The sequence below is a fragment of the Taeniopygia guttata genome, chromosome 1 (assembly GCF_048771995.1).
Source record: "Taeniopygia guttata chromosome 1, bTaeGut7.mat, whole genome shotgun sequence".
Lineage (NCBI taxonomy): Eukaryota > Metazoa > Chordata > Aves > Passeriformes > Estrildidae > Taeniopygia > Taeniopygia guttata.
In genome coordinates, this window is record NC_133024.1 from 2,884,653 (window position 1) to 2,902,183 (window position 17,531).

General features: G+C 41.3%; 1 protein-coding gene across 16 annotated transcripts in view; it reads left to right on the plus strand.

The window, feature by feature from the left end:
• The window catches only part of BBX (BBX high mobility group box domain containing), a 134,136-nt gene that overhangs the window by 70,526 nt on the left and 46,079 nt on the right, over positions 1–17,531 (plus strand). For 13 of the 16 annotated variants that reach the window (XM_030284774.4, XM_072935620.1, XM_072935463.1 and 10 more), the window contains 3 exons: positions 503–745; positions 6,917–7,115; positions 12,525–12,592. In XM_030284774.4, the coding sequence (XP_030140634.4) occupies positions 503–745; positions 6,917–7,115; positions 12,525–12,592 (510 nt within the window). The remainder of the gene's footprint in view (positions 1–502; positions 746–6,916; positions 7,116–12,524; positions 12,593–17,531) is intronic. The other 3 variants (XM_072935693.1, XM_072935592.1, XM_041718470.2) reach the window with 1 other exon arrangement.

Sequence of the window (17,531 nt, forward strand, 5' to 3'; positions counted from 1 at the left end):
TGTGCAGTTTTGTGGTGGCTGCACTGCTGTGCTGCTCACAGGCTGAGCAGTGACCAGCAGGAGATGGGAAAAAACTGACAAACTAGCAAACTATTACCTGTTCCTCCTTGTGCGCTCTGTGGTTGCAAACATGAATAATCAAGGTCCAAGGTGGTTCTGCTTGCCTCGTCCCACTAAGATGATTTCTAGGTTGTCAGAAGGAGAGTAGATCTCGTTCCTCCAGCCCCTTTAGGACAGTTAGTAGAGAATGGTCCTCAGCTTAGAAAGTTTTCCCCTTGGAAGTCAGCGTTAAGTCTTGCAGCTGATGAATGAACCTGGGACCATCAGGTGAGGAGGTTTGATGTAGAACTTTGCACACTGTCTGGACAGAAGGTTGGCCTTTGGAGACAGCTGTGTGTGTGTCCACGTGCCTCTCCTCAGTCCCGTGCAGCGCACACCGTCTCAGCCTTCGTGCGAAATGCGGATAACTGAGCTTACCCCCCTTCCCTTTCGGTTCTGCCAGGTGCCGCTCCTTGGCCCTGATGGTTTAGAGCAGGATGCTGATGAGACTGAAGATGATGAGTCCTCAGAGCAACGAGCTCGCCGACCAATGAATGCGTTTCTCTTGTTCTGCAAACGCCACCGCTCTCTTGTGCGGAAAGAACACCCTCGCCTCGATAATCGTGGCGCAACCAAGATCTTGGCAGATTGGTGGTCTGTTCTAGATCCAAAAGAAAAACAGAAATACACTGACATGGCCAAGGAGGTATGTGCTGTCTGAATGGTGGATGTAAAGGGAGTTCATGACATATTTGTCTTTTTCTCTGTGTATTAAATGTTTTCTGTGGGATCTTTCTCTTCCCTCTGTTCCTCAGCTTCACCATGGGATTATGGTGCCTGGAGCAGCTGCTGTTCTTGCTTTAATTCACTTGATCCTTTGGACCATAATGGAAAGCAGTTGTTCTGTGTACACAAACTAACTTGGTTCCAGTAGTCATTGCTATAATTATATGCACTTTATGATTGTATGGCCTGATAATTTCTTCTGTACAAGCATTAAAATGAGGATAGTGGCCATTGTAAGCACTAACATACTGTTCTGTGTCAGCTGACTAGTGATACTTAGCTGTGCATTCTCTATCAGTGATGCCAGCTGCTGGTGGACCAAACCAATGGCACAGTCAAGAAATGTAGTCCCTTTTTACCTTTGATGCTAATGAATTAAAAAATTACTAGTGCTTTTTGAAGTACATTTCCCATTAACCAGTTTCTGATGAAGCAAGATTTGGTGAGACCAGTACCAAGTCAGAGAGCAGTGCCTAATCAGAGTCTGTTAACCAGGAGCAAGGAAAGGAGATTTATCCCCGTATTTCACAACGTGTCTTTATGTCAACTTAAAATTCAAATGAACCTTTTTAAGAAATAGCTTACTTGATAAGCTGTTTTCTGAAAGGCTGTGGTTATTGATAGTAGGGTGAGAAAAACACAGCAAATTACTTAGGCTGATAACCTTACCCCAAAACAGATCGCTGTGATTACCTGTATGATACAGATTGTGGTACAGAATTTGAATTCAATTGTAATAAAAATAAAGGAACACCAGTGAGAAGGAAAAACATCTCTCTGCTTTGTTGAGTATGCTAGCACACAGTGGGAAGTGCAGATAGCTGTGAAATCATTGGGAAAACTATTACCCTGCCTGCCCTGGGATCTGAAGGTGTCTGCTACTGTTAACAGGCTGTAAGGTCTGTCTGTTAAGCAAGCTCATGTGGGCATGGAAAGGTCCACAAGAAGAGCAAAGCGTTTAACATGGTGTGTCCTTTTTTAAGCAGTGTCTGTAGAACCTCTGTAGTTCCTCATCTGTGGCACAGCTTTGAAACATTTGAGTCTCAGCTTTGTCCAACCATTCCAGTTTCATTCTGCATTCCCACTTATGAATTAGTGATATGTCTATAAACGTCTGGAGAAAGGGCAATTAGAAGATTCAGTACAGATGCAGAGAAAGATGAGAATAAAGAAATAATTTTTGGAAGAAACAAACCCAGTGCGACTGTTTTTCTTAGCCTTTTGTCTTGCTGAAGGAAACTTGTTCATTAAGAAGGAAAATAATTGCAGAACTTCTGTATGAAGTGACAGATCTGAAACTGTTAATCATATTGTTATAGAAATCATTGTTCTTGTAGTGTTTTTTTCTTTGGCATGAAGAAGAAATTGAATATTCAACGTCAAAGCAGAACAATAAATCTAAGTCGTTTACATCACTGTAAGTAGCTCTAAGAATGAGAACTAGAGGAGAGATAGCATATGATTTTTATTCTTTAAACAGTGTATGTTACAGCAGTAATTACCAGCTATAATGTGCTGTTGAATCCATTTGGGCCTTCTTCACCAACAAGCCTATTCTGTCTGCGTGGATCGATAATTTTATTGCAATAGTTGCTTTTCACAGAACCACAGGATGGTTGGGGTTGGAAGGGGCCTCTGGAGATGATCTTGTCCAACCCACTGCTTAAGCAGGTTCACGTAGAGCAGGTTGAACAGGTTCACCTGTAGGTAGGCTTACTGCTGAGACTGTCAAAAAGAGGTCAGTGTCAACTGTAGTGAGAACCACCTGTTGGTACTGTCCTTTTTCCTAAAGAGAATTTATTTAAAAATCAAGAAGGTGAGTGTCTTTGAAAGAAGATAAAAATACCATTGTACCAATGGTCTTCTGTTTGGGTGCCTATATAAGATCACTGAGATTTAAGATTCAGTGAGTAATCTGCTGTTGCTTAAATGTAGCTTTTCAGTGTCCTGAATATTCCATATTTCACTGTGCAGCCTGTAGCGTGTCCTGGCAGGACACACATCTCCCAGAGAACTCTCTATCATATCTGTTCTCCCTACAAAGTGTCTTGTATACCCTGAGCATCCAAACCACTCTGTCGTTATAGGACACGAGAAAGCACAAGCGAGCCACTTGCTACCTTGCAAGGCAAAAAAGAGCGTTTATTTTCTGACTCCAACTTTTATACTTCTCCAAAGGTGACAGTGGATTGGAGAGTGAACGGGCCACCTCTCCAAAGACATTGGACAAAGCACTAGTACATCAAGTCTCTCCACCCCCATGGAGGAATGCAAAACAATACGTTATTTACAGAAACTGTGTGGGAAAGTTTCCCAATAGAATGTAAATTCAGAAGGCTTAAGAAAACTCAAGAATCAGGGCGACACCACTCCTGCAGAGATACTTGTGGGCCTTGCAGAAGTGGTCCCTGCTCTTCTGCAGTCTCTAGAATGTTTCTTTATTACTCACTGCTATAGCTCCCAAAATCATTTGGGCTAGATCATGTGCCATGCAAGAAGCTTTCAGTTTCTTGCCTGCTTACTACTAGTAGTGATATTACCTCAGCAGCATGCACGTAAAGGCACTTGTATATTTACTTACATATGTCTAGCTGTGTGCAAGATTTTGGAAGATAGTGAGGCACCCAAACTTTTTGCTGGCTGGAATTATGAGAAGTTTTCCTAGTAGATGGACATCTGTCCCTGACTCCCTGAGAGGCTCATCAGGTCTCTAGTTCATTCAGGCATTGTGGAAAATCTCATAATGTACCTGTCTGCACCTTGGGGTACCTTAATTACCTGGAAAAACTGACCCCACACTCCCTCTATTTTCCATCTTGTGTTTTATGGTCTCTTGTAGCAACAACTGCCCTGGAGACCTGGTGCTGCACCTGCAGAGCTTGATGTCTGCTTTTGCTGGTGTTACTTTATGAGTAAGCTTTCTATTTCTACCCTGCAGACTACCTAGACCAGCTTAAATTTGAAAGTTCCACTGTCTAGGATATAAGATGGTTGATACATACTCAAAAAGGAACCAGAAGTGTTGCTGTGTGTTTCAGCATTTTCCTTCACTGAGGGAAATTCATCTGGCCACTCATAAATGTGCATCAGCTTTTTTATTCACTTCAGTAATAAAGGTAGTGAAGTGGTGCCACTGCTTTGGCAGCTCCTCAGGGTAGGAGGGGACACATCCTGGCTGGCTGGCTGATGTATGGACTGTAAAGTGTGTAGTGCGAACCCTGCATCCTTCAGGAGTGAAAAATGGAGTGCTGTTATTTTCTGGGGGATTTTTTTTTTAATGGTAGGTCTCCGAGATTCATGTGACATTTAATAGCATACATTTAAAATTAAACACGTGCTAACAGCTAGCCTGGGGTGTAGCTGAAATCCACTTGTGAGCTTCTGTTCCTACCACAAATAGAGGAAGCAAATCTTTTTTTTATTTGGTGATGAAAGCAACTTGGGGAGTTTTAACCTCAGTTCTGAAGCGGCGCTGGTCCTGCTACATAACACAACATTCTCCAGGCTTTTACAAACAGAAATAAGGCATCAAACCAATCCCACAAACACATCTTGTTCTATTTCTTACCTGATACTTCAGAACATGACTCTGCTGGGCAGTCCCTGCCGTTTGTTGTGGAAAGCAAGGTGGTGTCTTTGCATTCCAGGTTAGGTACTTATGTTTGGGTTGGGTTTTTGTGGTTTTCTTTGGTTGGTTTGGTTGCTTGTGTTTTGGGGTTTTTAAAATCAATTTTAGACATATGCTTAGATTGGCTGTGTAAAGTTGCTTTACTGCATAATTGGTGAAAGAGAGAAAAGCAGTAGATTACATGATTGTCTTACTCCTTTTCTTGTTACTGTGTAGCTCATTTAAGTTATCTTCTCGTGACCCGGTAAGCAAAATCTCTATCTCTGTTTTAGGCCTTGGTCTAGTAATCACAAAAGTCAATACTGAAAAAGTTTTAAGATTTGGATCAAGGCCTTACAGGCATTTATATAAAGTCCTTCTTGGATATTGTTTTAAGTTCTTAAATTTTCTCTTTTTTTTATCTTATATATTGAAACTGGACCATTCCAATGAGTTGTCCTCCCTCAGTTTGCTCCCTTGCCTTCAAAAACTGCAGTTAATGTTCACATCTTGGCTTTGCAGAGGAAAAAAAAAGACATTACTATACCAGCTCACTTGAATTGCTCTTGTTGAAAACTGATTAAAAGCTTATTGCAGCCTCGTCTCACAAATGGCATGCGTCCTAGGTCTCATTTGATGGGCAGCCTGTCGGCTTGTCAAATTACTCAATAGAATAATTCAATTACTCAAAGCAGCATTGCTGATATGAAGAGCTTATGCAGCTCACTGCTAGCGACTCTGCGCTTTTCACTCTGCAGGCTGCAAACATGATTTGTGAGTGGGCTGTGGCTTTAACAATGGAAGGCAAAGCTGCTTCGTCGTGTATTTCCTTTCCTCCTCTTCCCTTACCCTCCCCTTCCTATCCCTTCCCTCCACCAGGCTATTTTTGTGGTGTACTGAGCTCCCAAGCAAACTGATGGAAAGGGAAAAGGGGTGAGACGAGCAGTGTCGCAGTCCGTACTGTGCAGGTTTAATACATACACCCTACTCAGAAAATACAGCATGTATGTGGGTCAGGGATCCCTGCAGATTTTTATTATTTATAGCCATTTCTATAAATACAGGACTTCCCACAGCAGGGTTCACGCAGTGCTGTGTGTTTCTTGTAAACCAAAACGTTTTTATCTGTGTTACGGTCTGGAGGTAGCAAGTGGCAGCTCAAAGGTGAAGACAGAAATGAAAGAAAGCACTGGTGACCCTGCCACAAGGCAGACTGTTGAGCTGGGGGAACACTGTAGTGGCTCTAGCAGAGGACAGGCTTTCAGTGCTATTTCTGTGTTTGATGCCCAAGGGATGTTTTTTCCTCTCGGTGTTTCTGTGCGTGCATGTGCGTGAAGCACAGGTGCTTCTCTGTGCCATGGGTGGGAGTATGTCATCAGGGAACAAACCTCCTGCATCTGCCCTGCCATGTGCTTCCGAGCACAAAGCCACTCTTTTGGTCCTGTGCTGTCCCTGAGAGCTGCCCAGTGTGGTGTTGGGTTCCTTCTCCCTGCCCCGAGCACTGGTACTGGCTGGGCAGCTCCCGCAGCAGCAAGTGCTGCACACCCCTGGCACTTGTTAGGCAAACATCTGCAGCTGGAATGTGTGGCATGTTCCTCTGATCTGCCAGTTCTCAACCTTGCATAGCAACACATGTAAAATACCAAAATGTGGTCTTTCTGTTACTGTTAACATTCAAAAATCTTGGTTTAATGTGGGCAGTAAAATTATTGGATGATGTTGGTGCCTTGTTTTGTGAATAAAAATCCTGGTCCTTTCCCCTACCCCCCAAACTGTGGGATCCAGACCCTTTCCCCCACTGCCCGTGTGTAGTTTGGTTTCCTTTGTTTTGCTGCCTCATACCAAAAACACAGCAAACAACTGAGATGTGTGCTGGGTGCTCAAGGCCAAAGAATGTTTTAAATGGTCACAGTTTGTTTTATGCAGTCATACAGCATGGTACATGTTGGAAGGAACGCTGGGATGATGTTATCACAAGATACTGAATATGACATTATACTGGTTGCAATTTGTTTTTGGTGCCTGGTTTAGGGAAGTATATACTCAAATATTCTAAAATACAGAACTATTAGAGAAGAATGAGCGTGAGTTAAGGCATCATGCTGCATTTATTGCTAAATAGTGTTTGTATTTAATTCAAACTAGAAATTAAACCTGCAAAGAATTCCAAGTATCTTTCTCAGGGCATGAGCATACAAGCACTGGGGAGCAGTTTGCAGGATCAGAACTTCAGCCTGCTCTAGGTAATAGACCTTTGGGAGAGGAAAGAGAAAACCCACTTTTTAGATACACCTCTCCTTATCTTAATGCTTCTTCTTAGCGTATTGTGTTGGTGTTTGGACTCTAAGCATGTGATTAAACTGTTAAAAAATCAAGATATTTAAGGAGTGGTTACTGTATTAAATCCTCTTAATATGCAGTATGCTCTGTTTGCCCTGTGTAGAGAATAATGTCATGATTGATAATTTCTGTTTTCTTTTCTAGTACAAGGATGCATTTATGAAAGCAAACCCAGGGTACAAGTGGTGCCCCACAACCAACAAACCTGTGAAAACCCAGGCATCCAGTGTTACAAACAGGAAAAAGCTATGGGCTATTGCATCAGACTCTGCAAAAGACTTACCAAGCCCAAGGAAAGTAACCAAAAGTGAAGAAATGCCACAACTTAACTTTGGGATGGCAGGTGAGATTTCCATCCATGGTACTCAGCTGTAGCTCTGGGGATGTGGTATTGAAACTGAATTGGGATACCTGTTTTCTTTACTACACATGGTACTGTAGTGTCCCAGATTAAGTTGCCAAAACTGTAGTTAAACCTCTGTGTAACAGTTTTCTAAAATTTTCCATAGTGCATTATTCGTTTTCAAGAGTCAATTCCAGACATGAGGCATCCTAACTCTTACCCCCTGTAGGGCCCAGATTTAATTGATTTTTTGATTCCAGCTTATCTGCTGTTAGAGACTTCCATTCTCTGGTTAAAAAGGGAAGTGCTGATTATGTGTATTCTATTTCTCTGTCATAGAATGCTGTACTCTTTTAAGTAATTTACTATTTGCAAAAATAATTTATGGGTGTCTCAAATTGGATATGCTAATCTCGTAGATTAATGTGCCAGTGGGGCTAACACTTCCGTATTTTCATCAAGAGAAGAATAATTTCATTTCACTTAAATGTGCTCTTTTGCCTACTGTATCTTGGAGGAGCAAATTCTAAACTTCTAAACATTGGAGAAAAAAAAAAAAAGTGAAGAAGTATAGGTGGAGTGCCTGAGCTGGTGAAAAGTAGATAATCGCTTGCTGATATCCATAAATAGCAGAACTGTTGTAATCATGACCTTGAAATACATTAATGTTAAATACTGGCAGCTTAAGAGCCTAGCAGTCAAGGAAAAAAAAAAAAACAACATCCCTGACATTTGTTTTCCCTTTTGATTTCCTTGGGTTTTTGGTTTTGGTTTTTTTTTGTGTGTGTTTTGAGGGGCTTTTTGTTTGGTTTTGGTTTGTTGGTTTGTTTTGCTTGTTTAAAGTTTCAGATGCATCAGTAGTTATAAAATTAGAAACTTTGTCATATCCTACCTGCTTTATGACAGGTGTGTAGCAGATAGGACTTCTCTGCTTAGAGAGATTGTGAGCTGGAGAGTAGAAAATGGTTTTATGGAACAAGGGTAAAAGAATGAAAAGGGTTAAAGAGGCATGTATACCTTAGTATAGTAGTATGAAAATTCCTATAATGAAATTTGTTCTGGCTGTTAAGGAATGGTGAAATGTGATCAAAATAAAAGTGTTTCAGGTTTCATAGTTCTTGTGTATGGGACAGCATTTCCAAAAATCACAAGCCCCTTCAGACCATTCTGCTTTTCCATTTAGAGGAGTAATTTCTATGCTCCTTAAATATTTGTTGACTTAACACAAAGAACACGTAACAAGCCTTAATGTACCTCTCATCCATCCCCCAGTGCTCCTGCTAAGCTATCCTAATGTCAAGCTTTTGAGCACAGAGATCTTGAATCAACACCTGTTGGAGTAGGGGACAGAGATACTAAGAATTAATTAGAAACTAATCCATTGTTCTGTCTATAGAGCCATTCATATCTGAAGAAAGTCGTTTAGTGCTACCTGTGATAGTTTGGGGTTATTTTTCCTGCAGGCTGAGTCAATGAGCGTAGTAATTCATAAGGATCTTGCTCCAGTCCTCATGCCAGTGAAGCCTGGCAATATCTTGGGCATAAGAATACCTTATAAAATAAAGACAGTTTCTGACAGAGATGTTAGCAGCATCCACATGATGACAAGTGTGCCGTGCCAAATGGATTACTGCTTTGTCAACTATATACCAGTTCTTGCTAAATACATTTATTGTGTTCCTCTCTGCTTGACTTCACATGATAGTTCAATTCAGCGTTCACTCTCCTACCCAGTGCAATCTCTTTAAAATCCAGTCTGTGTACTAGCTGATGAACTGAAATGTAGCTGAAGCACCTCAAAAACCTTTTACCTTTGAAATGCCACTGATTCACTTGTATCTTCAAGGCAGGAAACCTCCTCAGGATAGGGTTTATATGAGTCTAGAATCATGCCAGGAAATCTTTCATTTGTTGGTCATTGCTAATCATGTCTTGATTGCTTTTTTGTGTATTACATTTTACTTTGGAAAATCTAATATGTAGAGAGTAAGCTCTTACTTCATTTTTCAAAGTCCCACACAGGCTGTTTCTGTGGTTTTTTGGCTTTACAAAAATAACTATGCCACATGTAAGTCTGTTATGCTGACCTACCATTATGTCAAGAAGCTGAGGTGTGGCACCAGCATTGGGCTTCTGATCTGCAGACCCACTAATGGTGTCCTTGATCATCCAGCCTGTGAGCTGGATTTTGAGCACATTTTTCTCATTATATGGCTCACCTTTGTAGGATGTAGGGCAAAGAACACTGCTGTTTGCAAAAGCTTTGCCATACAAATATGTGAGATTCCCAGTATTTGCATATATTCGCTTCAGAAGAAAACCATTCATGCCAAAATGCTTTTTAGTGAGGTGAAGGCTGGAAGAAAGACACTTTTGGAGTAGGCTATATCCCTACAGAAACACAAACTGTTTTGTTTTTTAGAAAGAAGCTCAATTATGCACCCAGGTAAAAGTTGGTTGAAGCTGTTCTGCTGGCCTTCTTCCTGCTTAGTACTTCCTCAGTTTGTTGTTTCCTCTGACAGAAATGGCTGAGTCTGTAACCAGCCCAGAACTAACAAAGTATGTCATTCCCAAACAGAGATGGTTTGAAGTTTCATCAATATTAAAAGCTGTTGAGAAAGTCACGAATCGCCTGCCGTTCTGCAAGTCAAATGTGTGTGCTATTTTCCCACTACTGTTGATTTAAGAATAAATTCTCTAAAATACTCCTTAAAATTCTTCTTCATACCAGTAAGCTCCTAGTGCCAGAAGAGAAACATTATTGTGCTGAGAAGGCACTATAAGCATATGGCAGTGTTTGGATATGTACATTTTGTCTTCCCTTAGGTGAAGTTATTTTGTAATTGGAAACTTTAATAGAAGGATTTCTGTTTTTCTCGTGAGCAGCAGACATCTAAGCACCAACCCTCTGCTACAGCTGCAGCATAAGCTGAAGTTGTTTAAGCATCACATTAAACTTTTATTTCCAATTCATCTGTCAATTTTTCCTTCCTCCTAATTTTTATATATAAATAAACAGTTTAAGTATTTGCTTACTTGGGGAGAAAAACACTAAACCACACTTCTATCTTTGTTCTCTTATGATAATCTACTTAATTGAAAGGCAGAAAGCCAAAACTACCAAGAAGATATTTAGAATACAGGCAAAAATTTTACAGTCTTAAACTGGGTGTTCTTGAGATGGCCAAAGCTGGGGATGGGGAAAAGGACCAACAGGTAATGAAAATAAAGCACAGAAGAGCAGCTGGGAGTCTTCAGGGTGATTCAGGCATGGGAAAGTGCTATACTGCAGTTCGTCAGGCAGAGTGTTTTCAGGACCCCCCTCATCTGATGTGGTTGCATTGCTGGTCATCCATATAGAAGAAGGATGAACTGCACCTAGGATAACTGCAGAGGAGAGCTGTAGGAATTGCTGAAATGATGGCAGATCAATGTGCTCAATGACATTAGGGGATCTTGAATTGTTTAGACCAAGAAAATAAGTGGAAGAAGAGTAGGAAAAGTCCTGTAAATGCTGAAAAGGGAGATGCTATTTAGGGAAACAGTTACTAATCTTAGAGATGTGAGTACCAGAAAAACATGTACTACCTGGCCCTGAGTATGTATAAGCTATAACCTGGAAGAAAGCCCTTAATGCTTAGAAAATTTGAATCCTGCAAAAATCTTCCAAAGGGAGCAAAGAAAGTAGAAAGCAGCCAGCCAAGGCCTTACTGTTTAATCTGGGGCTCAGTAAGGTTATGGAGGGCCTGCAGATCTCTCCCAGTCGCTCCTTCCTCCAAATCAGCTGCCTGCTCAGGCATTATCTTTCAAGATACTGTTCACTTTTCACTTCCTGATTGCTCTGATGTCCTCTGGTTTGAAGGACTGAATGGTTTCTGATCAACTGCTTGGATGGCAAAAATTGCTGTTGCTGACAGGATCACTTCACTTATGAATTGTGTTTAGATACTTACTGGCCCTTCACATTTTCTGTGTCTCTTCCTGTTACTAGGTCCCACACTTCTGGTAGTGTCTTCTCTCTTCATAGAAGTGTGAATTTTTTTTTCCTTTTTTATTTAAAAAGGCAAATTTTTTCAAAAAAATTAAAACCTCCAAAACATTTGTGTTCTATGTGTTTATTATAGGGAAGGAAGAAGTTAATTCCAGTTGAATATTCGGTTTGAAGCTAGGTGCTATTTAGGATGCCTGTTTAGTACTATTTAATAATATGCCACTCTTCCATCTATGGGGTAATGGATGAGCTTAGTTTATTTACATTGTTTTCCTCTGTTTCTATTTAATGCCATTCTAAAAGACTATTGGAAAAATTTGCCTTGAGAATGTCAGTGAGAGATGCTGTATGCAGGAAAACTTTGGGCAGCATCTGTGGTATTGAATTAAACAGCATTGATGAGTATTCCCATGAATTGGACTGTGATCATCTATAGCCCTAAACTGTTTGGAGGTTTACAGGTACAGGCTTGGCCCATGTTAGCTAAAAACATCAAAAAATTCCACTCCCTTCTGGCTGTTGTGTGAGACATTTGGCCACTGTCTGTCTCACTGTCTCTGCATGACAGTGTTAAATCAGGCACCTGCATTGCTCCCAAGGCATTCTCCCAAAATCAGACAATTAGTCTTCATAGTGATGAAGAGCAACCACTGTTCTGAGTGGAAAAGCTGCTCCATGAGTAACGTAGTGTCAGAGTTTATTGCTTTCAGTTCTTGTCATTTTCTGAGCTCCTGAGGTGCAGGAAGGCTAGAGGGGAAAAGCTGTCAGTATCAAATACTTGGAGAAAGAACATTTATATCTCCATTTCACATTCCTCAATTATGTATTGTATTGGCAGAGCAACAAGTAGGCAGGCAGCTTGCCTGGCCAGTGCTTGTGCTGTTCTGGCTTCGTGCTTCAGAGCTGTCAGGCTGGCACTTTTCACCACCAAATACAGTTCTAAATTACAGACAAATGAAAATAGAAATTTTGCTTCAGAGCTCCATCATGTTGTTTTGTTCCTTCCTTTTATTTGTTCAGTCGCCAAGGAAGGAACTGCTCCCTTGGTAGGAGCATCCACTGACTTATAAACCTGTGCATTATTAGAACATCTTTGTGTATATTTATATGTGAGGTCATTACAGTTGCTGTTTTAAAGATATTCATCTCTGTAGTACATAAAACCTTTGGCGGTAGAATTGTAAATCCATGCAATGGGGTGTTAAGCACACAAATCCAATTAAATCCTTCAAACAGCTTTGAAAGCCTTCCCAGAGGGTACAGAAATGGTTATTTGTGATTCTCTTGAACTGCCTTTTATGGCAGCTTGCTGAGAGCATCTGTGACAAATAGTCTTCTGGGGCTTTAGTGGTGCAAGTGGTAGGTTTTTTAAACAAGCAAATGAATCAGCTTAAGACTTCATTTTACTCTTTTAACAGATCCTACACAAATGGGAGGCCTGAGTATGCTGCTTCTAGCAGGGGAACATGCACTTACTGCACACGAGGTAAGGAACTCTCTTCTCTCCCTTACATGAGCTCTCAGTTTAAAGAGCTTGTAAGAGGAATATTTGACCAGTGAGAAATAAAAGTTAGGACACATCTCAAGTAACCTCAGCTGGGAATGAAATGTGTGTCTTGTATCCCAGCTATGAATGTAGGTTGAGCACAGTCCAGTATTAACTCTGCTGATACTTGAGCACAAGTCAAGCCTGCCTTATGAAGAGATATTGTCACAGGTAAAAGGGTTGTGTTAACAAACAGATGGTTTGCAAGCTTTTCTGGGCAAGGATTCTATATGCTTGTGCAATGCCTGACACAGCTGTGGCCTTGACACTAACAGATAAGTAAACAAATAATTTCCTACAAAGTCAGCATCATTGCATATACATACTGAAACCCTGAAAGTGCTAACAGGTAATGGAAGTATTGCAGTCTGCTCCTATTCACTAAATCCTTATGTCTAAAAAGAAGTTTGCAGTTCAGTTGCCATCACAAACATGTTTTTGCATTTTTACAAAGGAGTCTATTAAGTGTTTCTGCATATCTCCAGTAGTGCAGAGATCTCTGGTCTTTCTTTAGACTGATTATTAATATCATCTGGTTTTTAGGCCAACTTTGAAAATTGTTCAAAAGGTGGTATAGTAAGTAGTCACTGCCATAAATCTCGAGCTCTAGGAAAGAGCTCTCTTTTGTTGTTGTTTTATTGGGAGGAAAAGTAATAATTTAATCTATATGTGTAGTGCATTTGAGATTTATTGCTCCTGTACTGCCGGGACTCCTCAATGCTTTGCACACCAGTTTTAGCCATGGAAGTTTTGTGCTGTGTGGGTACTGTCCTTCTGTGAAAAAATAAGAAACATTCAAGCCAAGTTGACAAAGAAGTGAGAAGAAATACATTATTTTGTGCTAAAATTATACTGTCCTTCTCAAACTTGTAATCATCTTGGAATATAGAAGCTGCTTTTACTATGCTGTTAGATTTAAATGTGAGGGAAGGTATATTGTAGTCACAGATACTGCATTCCTTTAAAAAAGGTCTTTGTTATGACCTTGAGAGCTGAGGTGTCTAAATTCTACAAGAGCCTCAGTAATATAATTTCAGATGGCAGTGTAGGAATAAAATCCACATGTAGATTTAGAGTCAAATCAAGAAGCATGTTGTGTGATTGTTTAGTGCATGAAAGTTCTTTTAATCAGAACTTTCTTAATTTGAGCAAAAGACACAATTCCCATGTGCCTCAATAAATCCTGGTTTTCCTGATAGGAGCATGCAGTACGACTTGTGATGAAATATTCACTTTATGTATAAACTACGCTCTACTCTTCTGGGCCTATAGTCTTTTGAAACCTGGCCCTCTACATCAATAAATTAGAGCAAAATAATTGTCATAGATGCAGCCTAGACAAAACTAGTTGGGGGATTGTTAGAGTCTTGATGGGCCATAATTAAGCCCATACTTCCTAATGAGTTATTATATTTTAATTGTCTGACCCTATCTGACAGGTGTTTAAGGGACAGAGCACTCTCCCAGTGAACTGCACATCTCTGGTTCTTTTTGAGGGTTCCCTTTATAAAATGCCTCCTCCAGATCAATTGGGGTGATTTGTATTCTTAAAGAGACGTAAATGAATAAAGTCCTCACTGTGTGTTTGCAGGAGTTAAATCTCCAGCTGTGTGTCCAGGTGCTGCGAGACTTTCTCAGTTTCTTTTCTGTGGCAACCTTGGTGTGTCTTCCATTTTTCCTTTATTTTCCTTTATTTTCTTATGTTTCTCTGGTCTCAGGCTACATCAGGGAAGGTTTAGGTTTGATATTAGGAAAAAATTTTCACTGAAAGAATAATAAAATACTGGAATTGTCTTTCTAGGGGAGGTGGTGGAATCACCATCTCTGGATATGTTTAAAAAAAGACTGGACTTGGCACTTGGTGCTGTAGTCTAGTTGTGGTGTTAGGGCACAGGTTGGACTTGATGATCTTAGAGGTCTCTTCCACCCTCATTATTCTGTGATTCTGTAATAGACACAGGGCAAATATTTCTTAGGCATGTGTTTCTCAAATGCAATAACGATTCTAAATCTGTTTAGACTTGAATAAATGAGCAGCTCTTCTGTCTTCCCACCCTCAAGCATGTAGACAGGAGATGTAAGATGGGCATCTTCATGTGCCTTTGGGAGAATCAATGGTTGGATTTCCATGCTTATGATCTTGAACTTCAACCAGCATTTGGGAGGTTAGCAGAACATGCTCTAGGAGGTAGTATGACAGACTCAGAAAGCAGCCTGAGAATTCATTGTAGGGCTGGGAAGCTGCTTTGCTCTTCAGTGGAGAGGAGGAGTCAGTGGTGTTGTATTAGAGTTGGAACCCACTTGGGAGAGAATATGTTGTGCTAATGTGACTACAGAGGTATGGTTAGTGAAAGAGGTTCAGAGGTTGCTTTATTATGGAGAAGATATGTTTTGTTTTTATATGCTCATGAGTATATAAATACACATTTGTACATCTAAAGCATTGGCATTTCTAATTCTAAAAAAAGACAGACACAGTGTCATATTTTAAAGAACGCTCTAAATTATAACATGTAGTCTAAATTATCATGAAAGTGTGTGTATACACTTAAGATACATCTACACAAAAATGGTTCTTTAAAAAGATATATGTACACATACATGGTTCTTAAAATGGGGATCTGCCAGACACAGGATTAGCTGTCAACATGTGTATTGACTGCTGTGCATATGTATGATTGTGCAACCCTGGGGAGCCTTGTAAGCATAGGTTTTACATACTCCTACAATTTTAAAGTAGTTAACGGAGGGAAGGCAGCACTGACACAGTTTTGCTCAGCACTTGAGAGAGGATGAAGGATATTGTAGAGGTCTGCTAATGCAATGAAAGGTATTCAACACCTGCTGATGTTCTGCCGAGTGCATGCTAAATAAATGGATAGGGGTTTGTCAAGTGAGGTGTTTAATCTTCAACTTGTCAGAAGCCCAGATGTCAAGTAACCAAGTGACCAGCCAGCAGGAGGATGGGAAGAGGCACAGCAGAGATATTTTAAAAAATTGTGTTGCAACTGTCAGTTGCAATCTCTTTGTGTTTGCCAGTATGTTCCCAGTTTGGCAAATTTTTGTGACAGACTAGAGAGATAACAGAATACAGAAATCAGTGTTGGTAGGTGATTGATTTCCAGGCAGAAGCTGGAGTAACTAAGAAGATAAGCCAGAGAAGCTGCAGACCTTACAGGTAGTCAGCAAAGGACGTGGATATGCAGTGAGTTTCTGCTGCATTTTGGGTGCTTTCATCAATTACACAAGACAGTGGGATAGGAGCATATTTTACTGAACACCTGAGCAGGGATGCCGGATGGATCCTCTGCAGCTGCTGTGGTTGCACCAGGCAGAGCTGGGGACCACTGCAGGTCACTGTCAGTGAGGCTGGAGCCGGCTGAGCAGCGCTTGCCAGTCCGCCTCCCTGCACATCTCCTCTGTCAGGCTCTTTCCTTGCCTTACAGCAGCACCTAGTGGAGTCTCTGCAGCTTACTGCCCAGAATTCCCAAAATCCGGAGCAGCCTCCACCTCTCAGCCTGCCTGTGCCCAGGGATCTCCTCCAGCCTCCTTGGGTGTGATGGTTTTAGAGCAGGTTATGGTAACCTGCAGGGAAAGGAAAGCCTGTGGTTTCCTTCTTCTTGAGAGCTAAAGGCTGTCTTGCATGTGATGCAGGGGCTGTGCAAAGGGTGAATGAGAAGTGAAAAAATCCCTCCCTGCAGCTCAAGGGAAGGCTTAGAGGAAGAAATGGGATGTTGAGGACATTTTATAAGAGCAGGAAATGAGATGTACAAAATGGCACTATCTGTGGATCTGTAATTATTTTAATGCTTTGATCAGGTTCAATCTGGCAAATGGTAGATGTTGGAATCTGAGGTATTGATGATTCTGAGATTGTAGAAAGTCTCTGTCTGTCAGCCCCGCTGCCAAAGCAGAAGCCATAATTGGTCTGTGCTGGTTTCAAGGTTGTTTATTCTGTTTATCTCTAACATGTTCTGCTGCCCTGCCGCAGCTCTGTCCTGCAGGGCAGCGTGTGGGGCTCTGCCCTCAGTGGGATGGTACAAACATTAAATACCACAAACTACCTGTGCTGGATTTACAATAACGTGCCAATATCTGTCACCTACGTTGGACAGTGTGTCCCCAGCCTGAACCAACAGAAAAATGCCAACACCACAGTGAAACATGGAGGGCATGAAGAAGGAGAAAAAGGACAAGACACACCCAATTTCCTCCATCTTGTCCCCTTTGGACTCCTAATCTAGAAATCTAAAATTTTACTTTTGCACCCGTGCCACACTTAATTATTACTGATATCAAACACTCAGAGCTTGTAATTCATCCTGTAGGATTGAAAACTCTTTTCCATGGACAGAGATCACAGCCAGTGTCTCTGGGGGCTCTGTCCAGGGGGGTTCCTGACCCCTGCCAGGGTCCCAGACCTGCCAGGGCAGCCAGAGGGAAGCCCTGGACTTCCACAGGTAGAAGTCCTGGAGATAATAAGTTTCCCACAGGTCAAAAATGTTTGGGGAGCGGCGGAGTAGAAGAAACAAGCTGTAATTAGTGCTCTGCCAAGTAAAGGCAACTTTAAAAGCATTAACTTTTTAAAGAGTAGCAGGAATTGATAGGAAAAGCATAGTGGTTCCAACCACAAAACCTCCACTGAGTTACTGAGCACCAGCAATCTGTCCTCCACACACAAAACCATAGGAAACTGGGCTTCACACCTCTGACAGCAAGTGGTTCTGGTACCACCAGGTGTGCAAGCTGTGCCCAGCCCCCAGCACGTGGCCTTGGAGGCAGAGACAAGGCTCATCCTGAATGTCTGACAGCACCTGTGTTGTGGGGGCTGAGCAGGATAGCCCCTCTTGGATGGGCACTGCCACTCCAGCACAGTGCT